The 10,266-nt window shown below is 37.4% G+C and overlaps 1 protein-coding gene across 6 annotated transcripts in view; it reads right to left on the bottom strand.

The window, feature by feature from the left end:
• Window positions 1-6,944, bottom strand: part of LOC114370133 (exportin-7-A-like) — a 94,450-nt gene extending 87,506 nt beyond the window's left edge. The window contains exons 1-4 of one of the 6 annotated variants that reach the window (XM_028327417.1): window positions 6,763-6,942; window positions 4,366-4,519; window positions 3,899-4,145; window positions 3,403-3,563 (exon numbers count right to left, since the gene is read on the bottom strand). In XM_028327417.1, coding sequence (XP_028183218.1) covers window positions 3,403-3,563; window positions 3,899-4,139 — 402 coding nt within the window. In that variant the 5' untranslated portion in view covers window positions 4,140-4,145; window positions 4,366-4,519; window positions 6,763-6,942. Of the gene's footprint in view, window positions 1-3,402; window positions 3,564-3,898; window positions 4,146-4,365; window positions 4,520-6,762 lie in introns of all 6 variants that reach the window. The other 5 variants (XM_028327421.1, XM_028327419.1, XM_028327416.1 and 2 more) reach the window with 5 other exon arrangements.
• Between the last annotated feature and the right edge of the window lie 3,322 nt (window positions 6,945-10,266).

A 10,266-nucleotide genomic window follows, 5' to 3' on the forward strand; every position in this document is an offset into this window, starting at 1 on the left:
TTGCACCATTCCCTGGGGGTGCTGGGTTTGGGAGTTACCCAGCCTTATAGGTGTCACCTTAATAGGTGAAGGCTGACCCACAACAATTTTCTTTTGGTACCACCTTTTTCTTGAGTACACCATGCAATTGTTTTCGAATCCTCCGTTATTATTGTGCAACATAAGGCCCGAAGGGTGTTTGTGCTTTGGGGGGGTGCAGGTAGAACGCCCCTCTTTATTATTGGGCCCTCCTTCCTTCACGTTAGTGGTCTTCAGCTCCACATGCACTGCTTTTTCACATGCTGCCACTTGGGCCTTTTCAATTTTAAAATTTGCTGCCCCAGGTTCTTTAACTTCTGCCACGTTGCATGTTGCTGCCACCTCAGCAAGTGCTTTTGCTTTCTCCTTCAGTGCGTCTGTTGCCTCTATGGATTCTCCCTCACCCCTTTTTCCTTTATCGTGATAATCCTTTCCCCCTCCTGCAGCACTTGCGCCCCCGATACACTTCACCGCACGGTGTTTGGATAGCGTGTCATGATCATATGTAGCCGTTGAGTCTGGCTCTGCGATTTTTGATGTGACCTGACCTGTCACTTGCGGACTGGCGGCATTGCCCAGTGGATAACTGCAGTCACGAGACCCGCTAGGTAATAGGAGTGTTTGATGGTCATCATCGGCGTTATTCCTCGATTCAGGCTCCGATATGTCGCCCCCATCATGGTCATCGGTTCTCGGAGTAAGATTCCCGAGAGAGCTGTCGTCAGAAACAATCTCGTCCGACTACCCACTAAAGCTACGGTGTCTCCACTGGCAATCATGGCTACCTCCACCAGTTTCCTCGACAACAAACACCTTGAAACGTTCGCTGCTTATGTGGACATCAACTGTGTGGTTGATTGTCGGTCTCCATGGTGTCTTTACGAGCACCCTAGCCCTATCAAGCCTCCGCTTCTCCTCTGTATCATCATCCACGTCCACCATATCCCCCATTGCTACCAATATGTGCCTAAAGTGCTTCGAGTCCCAAGCCTGAAGCGGAATGCCCCAAACTTGGACCCATGTCAACCTGAATCCTGTGCGTAAGCTTGGGTTCCATTTCTCCATTGAATAAAACATTGATGCCCCTCCATGTTGCCCACCATTCATGAGTTGTTCAACTCCACTGTCCGTGAGTCCAAGTAAAAGGATTAGATCATCACCGATATACTAGGGTGATATATCAAATCCAGTTTCCCATAACAGCTCTTCCTCCACTCTATCGAACATTGCAGGGTTTGTTAGCCGCCCTACCCATGCATCCTTCAACCAGTTGGTGTCGTCGGGTTCTATGTTGAGGTAGATCGAAGATATGGAAGTTTGATGCGCTTGGGAATGGCTGTTGTAAGGCATTCGTGGCCCCTTAGGGCCAATATTTCTTCTCAGTACCTCAACATATGATCCCTGATTTGTGTGTTGCTGTTTCTCGATGCGATCAGCTGCAACTTGGGTGTTGTCGTCTTGGTCCTGTGACTTGTTTCCTGGAGCCCTCTATCTTGGCCTCTCCCTATTGTACCTAGGGATGTTGACATATATCTTCAACCCCCCGATGATGATACTGTCGAGCTGTTTTGCCAAGTGGTGAGTGTCTTTTGAATCTGACAAATTCGTACCTCTTTCCATTAATGTTCCTTCTGTTGGGTATGAAGATTTCCCGCACATCGCCCCACTTTCTGAAATGATGCCACAGCTCCTTCTTCATGGTATCGTTTGAAAATCGAGTGAAGTAAAAGGATGATATATCTTTTTTATCCCTCAAGTTTGAAATGTTGTTTTGCTGGTTTCTTCCTGTGTTGCCTGGGCCTACCCATCGGAAGTTCCCCTTAGAGCTCGCTCTACCTCTCTCTACTGATTGGTCTTTAAACCTAACTCTCTCCCACCCAATGTTTCTCTCTCTCTCTCTCCCTCTCCCTCTCGCTCTCTCTCTCTCGATCTCATCTCACTATCTATAGTAAACGATCTGTGCTCTAATCTCTAAGACATCATAGTTAGTTGCTAAATAAGAATTCACAACTGTTAATGTTTGGGGAAACTAAACAAACTATTTCCTTGTTCAAAATGTTGGCTTTAGCATTTAGTTGAATCGTGAAGTATGACATGAGGTGAGCCAAAGCACGAGGCTCCCACTTATTGAGGTCTGGGCACAGGGCAGGGTAGATGTATGCTAGTTATGTTAGTTAACCTCAACTAACCTTAGGTTAGTCGACAGTTACTACTGTCAGTTACAATAGTTGTTTAGCTCTAGTATAAATACTAGAGATGTAAGAGATTTTAGTTTAGTTAGTTAATATCAAAAACTCCATTTCTGAAGCTTGAGCTTTTCTCTCCCTTTTCATTTCTGAAATCCTTTTAAGACTGTGAAGAAACAATATATGACTCCTTTCTTTTTTGCATCTTTAACAGTAATATATGATGTTAATATATGATTTTAATTTTTTTTTTTTTTTTTTGCTCAGCAAGAGTAAGTAGCATATATATAAATGAGTACCAGAGGTACTGTAGATACATAAGGGGATTGGATTAACAACTGGTTCAGAATGCCAAGATACATGTAGTAAGAACCAAGCTGAACCCGAGGAAATAGAGAACAATTACGCAGCACTAATTACTTATAATACTACGGCTACCATCCTTTCCTAATTACAAAAAGCTGCTGTGAGATGAGAGGACCAGTGATTGAAAAGCAGGGTGAAACCCTTCTCCATAAGTTTAAGGCATGTCCATAATAGGAAAATCGCATCTTCCATCACTTTACTTCCTTCGAAAGTTTGATTAGCAAAGATCACCTCATTTCGATGCTTCCAAATGGTCCATGTTAGCACTACCCACCAGCATTTCCATCTTGTTGCTTTAGTTCCAACAGCAGACCCACTTACATGTTGCAGAAAATGGTCCTTGGGATTTTGTGGGAATACTCCCCTTGTGTTTATCCATTAATCCATGAAGTCTATTTTGGATACGAGCTCTTTTTCCTTGGACATGAATCGCAGCAGAAGCGACCATTTGTAGCTACTGTGTAATTTTAAAATGGACTAGCAAGCTTCATCACTAATATATGATGTTAATATTTTTTTGAACTATATATGATGCTAATATGTTATCATTAATGTATGAAGTGTATGTTTGGATACGAGTTACTTTTCCTTAGACATGAGTCATAGCAGAAGCGACCATTTGTAGCCACTGTAATTTTAAATTTCTGACATGATTTTAAAGCCTGACAGCTGATGCACATATTGGATGGTGAAACAAACACATGGGAAATATATGGACTTGCATTTATTCAAACTTCAAGAAAATGGAATGTACTAAAACGAAATAGTTGTGAGATGTACAAATTGCATATTCAGATAACTGTAGCTACATTATAAAAACATAACATGTCACCTGACTCAAGAAGTTCATTGCCTCTTTAACAACCTCCGTGAATTTGTCATCATCAAGCCAACCAAACTTTGTAATGCGACAAAAGAGTTGGATCAAGGATCCAAGCACAAAGGGCTCCAGTTCTGGTCCTTTGCTGGCCAGATAGTTTATGAGATAGTTCCCTTCAAGCAGAATAACAATTTGATCAATTTGTGTTAAAAGAAAAAGGCAAATGGAGCAACCACACTATGGGAAAATTGACAGCAAGACAATCCAAAATAATGAACCCAAATTTCCCAAAAACAACCGGAAAAGGAAATAAGAGACTTTATGCCAATTTTTCAATACATGCAAAATTAAGTCTGCAAGAACTGAAGAATGTATTCCGTAATGCCAAAATGTTAGTAAATTCTGTTTAGGAAAAGGACAAATAATGTGTTTTTCCCACACCCAAGACAAAATATATAGAGGCCCTAAAATACTCCTAGTCATAGTCATTTGCAAGCAAGAATATTACGAATATCAATCCGGAGCTGTAAAGGAAGGCTTTGCTCTGTCACTTGCTTCAATAAGCTCGAACTTGCCAACATCAATGCATATGGGGAGGATGCATTATCCAGAACATATTGGCACTGTGAAATGTAGTCAGTGTTTAAGGAAAAGCATTTCAGGGTGCTTTCCACATGTGCTCTCTCAACAGAGTCCTGCGAGTTATAAAGCCTTTCGCACATTGCTTCCAGTTGTGCTAAAGTCTCCATTCTTCACTGTGTACAAAGTGTATCCAACAAATCAGATGAAGTCAGTTCGTCTCCTTTTTCCACTTATAATCAATATAAATCTACATGATTTCATTTGAACTCAAGTATATATTTAGAGGAGGAAACACAAAAGAATCTAAAGCAAGAATCAGTTCAATACAAATCATCAGACACCTCCAAAGTTGATCAAATTGGATATAGTAACACTAAAATGTTAAATGTTTACAGGTGTACAAGATAATGTTTTCAAATCTGCAACTGTTTGAATTACAAGAATACTCTAAAATACAAAGATAGCTCTGCATAAAAAGATCACAGCAGAACTCGTCAGCAAATCCAGCTACAATAGCACTTGTCCAAGGAAAATGAGCAGTGCAGTCCTGACAGGAAAAAGAAGGAAAAGTCAATTATTTCCAAACTTTATTCACAACATAGAATCTTTCAATTAAATAAAACAGCTGTTTTCATCCACATAATAGAAAAAACGGAAACTCATAAACAACTGTCATTCTCTTGATCACTCCCTTGTCAAGAAATTGTTCCAAATTCTGAGCAAATATTGTTAAGGCCTTAAGAGCAACAGCATTAAAGCAAGACAAACATAGCATGTGCCAATGACTGAAAGGATGGATTCATATAAATTACACAGCATTCCTCCAAAAAAGGAAATGAAGCCAGACTTCAACACCTTCAACAAGACTAAAAGAAGAAAAAATATTCATGACATGATGAAACTCATACTCAATGAAAGAAAGGGTGATATTCTCACCCTCTTTACTCTCATTAATAATGTATAAGGTAGTGGCAGGAATGTTCCTTGTTCACGTTACAATTGGGTATGGTAAGAGATAGAAATCAAAATCAATCATTGAACTTCCAACATTGTAAGCTTTAAAATTGTTGATTTATCAACATAAAATACGATTGCTTTACAATACACTATCCCGCCAGTGCAGTGCATCGCTTCCCTGGGCCACTACAACGAGACTATCGCGTCTCAGTTCAGTGGTGCAGCCATCACAACTCCGGGAGTGGTGGAACAAACACAATCACAGGGGTGGAATGGGCACAACATCAAAATTGTTTAAAAATACCCAAAATACCCTTACTAAGTGATAGTAAGTGGACTGATAAAAAAATTGATAATTAGTGGGGACATTTTGGGAATTTTCATACCACATCAGCTTTAAAGAAAGAAAAAGTAAAAAAAAAAACAAACAAACCAACCCCTTCATTCTTCTCCTCTACCACACACAACCAGCCTCTCCAAGCTTTACTCTTTTTCTCCGGCAACCCACTCCAATTTCAAGAAACCCCCTTCTCTGCCACTCCTACAGATTTCTTTCTTCATATTTTAGTCTTTTTTTTTTCTTTTTCTGCTGTTTTTCTTTTTCCCTCCACTTCCATATCTTCCACATATATTTTCCATTTTCTGTTTTCCTCTCTCTCTTTCACCCACTTTCAAAAAAAATTCTCACTGTCAACTTTTCTTTTTTTTTTCCTTTAATATCCAGATGCTGACCAGCAGCAGCTACTTGTATGTTTTGTTTAGGTACTTTTTATTATCAATTATGAATTGAGTATTTTTTCTATTTTTTAACTCTTATTATATATTAAGTGAGTGTTAAATAATATTAGAATACCAGTTGTCCCAATATCTGATATCCGACTATTCGATTTTTTAGATCGGCCACTTAGCACCACTATCCAGGATTGATGATTATGGCCTCTTAGAAACTCTGTTGCTTGAAGGCCAATGTACATGACAAACTGTCAAGAAATAATGGGACTCAAGCAAGTCAAGCCAAAAAACTGTCAATACAATACATATAACAGCGCACCAACTCTATATAGATATGCCAAAGACACAATCCTAAAATGATCATTAGCAAAACACCACAAAGAAGCTACATCCCAAGTAAACTTTGGATGAAACATTCCACCAATACACAAACATATGCAAATAGAGAATAACACGGCCTTTTAACAACAAATTGGTAACCTCTAAAATTAACATACAGGAACTTCTGGAGATCCTTGGGGCAAACCCAATATTCACTATATATGAATTAATATATGATTTCATATGTTTTAATTACAACAGTTTAGTATGGGATTATTTCCATTATTGCTCATTATTATATTTCCTTATTTTTTAAACCTCATTCAATATAAATAAGAGTATTTCACCGCTACGGGCCTTCACTCACACAAAGGTCTAACATAATCTTAACACGATGCTAGCACGCATGATCATCAAGAGCGAACAATGCCACAGAAAAGCAAAAGTTCATCAAACACAAACAATAAACAAGCATGTAATTAACACCACAATATTTGACAGAGCATTACGCACACGCCGAAGCAAGATTCCGAACACAGCAATTGGCACACACATTTACAATTAGAAATCGATCAAGAAATGGCAAAAAAAACATGCTTAGATTTAACTAGGTAAAGTGTTTGCACAGTCGATCATCTATTATAGCGATTAACACATCAAAAGCACTGATGAAAAAAATCAAAAAAAGAAAAACCTAATAATCCATGTACAAACACAAACACAGAACGTTGCAGGAAAAACCGTAGAAGGACTTTATGCGATTGAGAAGAAAGTTCTTACATAGAGCAACAATGGCGATTGCGAGAGCGAGTTTGCGAGGATTTTGAGGTAAAACGCTGCGTTTGAACGTAGCGGTGAGTATGGTGTGGAAGGGATAAGAGAGAGGAGTGAGTTTTTCAGGGTTTTGAGAAGGAGGAAATGAAGTAAGACTCTTGGTGTTTAGAAGGTTTTATAGGACGATTAGCCCCACGCTCTTTGTTTTTATTTTAACTTCTCTCTTTGTCTTTCCTCGTCTGTGTGTGGATCCCATGCGTGGAATTTTTTGAGACTTTTGAGTTGGAGGGGACACTAGACAAACAATAAAAAATCACTTATTCTTTCTTTTTTTAAAAAAATATACATGCATTTGGTTGATGCAATTTATTTACATTTTTATTTTGATTTTGATTTTTTTTAAAAATGTTTCTTGTTATGAGTAAATTTTGAGGGGTATTAACGAAAAGTTATCTGGTTCAGTCAATGGAAAATGGTGATCGATAATAGTTAGACTTGCTTGCAGTGAGATTTATGGTCATAGCTTTTGTAAAGACTCTCCTAACAAAGTAGTTTATAAGCGAGGATAGTGATGATATAAATGTTTTGGTTGTATCTGTCACAAAAGACTCTCTTTTATAAGAGATCTTGGAAAGAAAAATCATTAGAGTTGTGTCATATGGCTTAAGGATCACATGGTTTGCGTGTGTTGGTATGTCATGTTGCATGGGCTCAATATGACCAAGTTGAGTAAGCCAATAATATGGCCTGTTAGCCAAGGTCTCATTTTTCCTAGCAACTCATTTTTATGTGTTAGTCTTTGGGGTTGATACAGGATGGCCTCAATATGAGTAATGTCGACTTAAGGGACTGGAGAACAAGGTAACTCAACATTGCTTCAATGAAAGCTTAAGAGCCTAAAGATTGAAATGACGACTAGAACATCCTTGAAATATTTTTTGTTGGGTCAGTCATTAAGTTAAAAGTTATTTACTTCACTAACGATTGTGACATCATAAAATATTACATCAACAAATAATGACATCATTAAATGTCATGTTATTAATGTCACATCAATAATATCACCTCATAAAAATTTTCATGTCAACAAGGATTAAAAACAAAAAAAATTACAAAAACTAAAAGAAAAAAGTGATGTATTTATAAAGAGAAAAATACATTTAAGATTCAAATTAAATATTAAATATAAAGTAAAGACTTTCACACACTCAATACAATTAAGTTAATGTAGATTTTCACCGGAAAATTCACACAACTATTGATATTCTCCTACACTCAACAAATTTAGATAGAATATTGGATCAAGGTGCCTCCATTTTCTTTCATTGAACCACCATAAAAATCATCACATCATTTTTTTTGAAAATTCTTTCTCACCATAGAGTCTTGTAGCTCATAGTCTTCTACTACTTCATAATTAAATTGATTTACATGTAAAAATATTAATAAAAACATAAAACTTAATTAATTAGAGTTTTGTGAATTTTTGTGTGAATTTTCAGTTGACATTCAACTGAAACTTAGATTGATTTATTGGTAGAAATTACATATGATAATTCACCATGCACCAAAAATTACATCCATCAGATTAATGTATATTGTTAAGGCTTATATATTGTAGATTTCCCTCCATCTGATTTTGCATTCCCTAGATCATACCTCCTACAGCCTATCTCTGGGGTAGTTGTCATCATGACCATTTCTACCTTTCCTTCAGTTTCCGATTAAATTTAATACCCTTCCATTTCTCTCACAAATACAAACATTCTAATCCCCAACTACATACCACTAATTCTAAATATCCAGTATTTGTTTTAATCACTTTTGAACAGATAGAGGTCCAATTTTAGGACTCAATGTTGAAAAAGATTTCTTTCATTGCTAACTTCCTTTTCGGTGATGGTGTTGTGTTGTGTTAAATCTAACTTCCTTTCCGATGATGGTGTTGTGTTGTGTTAAATCATGAACAAACAATATTACATTTTTTTTTTATTGGTGGTTGTGAATAAAGATGAAGAGAAATATGATGTTGTAGGGTGTGTTGGACCAATGTTGGTGTTGTCGCTTAGGACGAGGATGATTTACAAACATCAAACGTAAAGGTACAGTGACAATGGAAAGAGTTCATGATGCACAAAGGGTTGAGGATCGATGTTGTTTAGTGCCATATTTGTTTATCTTTGATGTCGAGTTTGATAGTGGTGGTTTATAGTGGCGCATGTGGGGACGAAGTAGGCTACGAGGCAAGGGACTTTGGAACATGTTGTAGCGGTGAAAGGAGGAAGATGTGGTGGCGGTTGGGGATGAAATAGAATAAATCACACTAGAAGGGAGTTGAATAGTGTACTAGTCAAAACATAAAACCTTTTTTAATGGAAGATGTTTATATGATAAATAAGTTTATTAAAAACCCTCGTCCAGTGACTAAGATAGGTTTTCTTAAGTACAAATGGATTGTCATCCAATGATGTGTAAAACTTATTTTTCAATGAAAACCTTGGGTGCAGGATATGTCAATAATAGACTTTGAAATACTTTTGTAAGCTAAAGAAGAGCAATAAAAATACTTCATTCTATATTAGTTCACTCAACCTAAGCTACATCCAGTTTTCCAAGGTTCTATTAATCAACCTTAATTACAACAAGTATTCTTTTTTGCCACTTTCAGCTTACAAGTATTCTCAAGGTCATTACTGGCATAATCCTTAAACTCCCCCTGAATCTAAGAACACCTAAGTATTGTTTTATAACTAAGCCATGCTTGACTTTCACAAATAGAAGTTTGATATAGAATCAAAGATTCTTTATAGCACTAAAAGAGTGAATTTACAATAAAGTTCTGGGAGTTGCTAGGTGCACCCAACATTATTGTTGGTGCATCCAACAACTTTTAAAATTACTAAAACTGCCCCTACTGCTCCTTCTTTCTCTCTTTTCATGAACAGTGCTTCCATCTACTGCACCCAACACCCAACTTTTAAAAATGGCACAATGTTTCCATTTGCGCATTCTCTCTTTTTCTCTCTTTGGTGAGCAGTGCTTCCCCGTATTTTGTTTGTTTCCTTGCGACCGGTTTGGTTCGGTGAATGGTTAGGTTCCATGAAAGTGAAGGTGAAGGTACCGGTGTTAGGTGTTGCGGTGGTGGTTGTCTATGGCATACGAGGTACGCAGTGTTGGGTGCGTTCTGGTGTATGGCAGGTCGCGCGGATCAAGTTGATCTGTAAGAAGTAAGTTTACGGATCAACTTGATCCGCATGTAGATTTCATTACCTCGGATCAACTTGATTCGCAAAAGACTTGTGGATCAACTTGATCTGCAAGTCTTTTGCGGATCAACTTGATCTGTAAGTCTTTTGTGGATCAACTTGATCCGTGACAGGCTCTATTTTTTGAAATTTTAAAGTTTAATTTTGTTTTTAAATTATTACTTTGTTTATATTGTCATTTTTTATTTGAATTGTTTGTACACGTAAAATGAAATAAGGTTTTGGCTTTTTACTAATGATGAGT

This window comes from Glycine soja, chromosome 10, assembly GCF_004193775.1.
Source record: "Glycine soja cultivar W05 chromosome 10, ASM419377v2, whole genome shotgun sequence".
In the NCBI taxonomy this organism is placed as follows: domain Eukaryota; kingdom Viridiplantae; phylum Streptophyta; class Magnoliopsida; order Fabales; family Fabaceae; genus Glycine; species Glycine soja.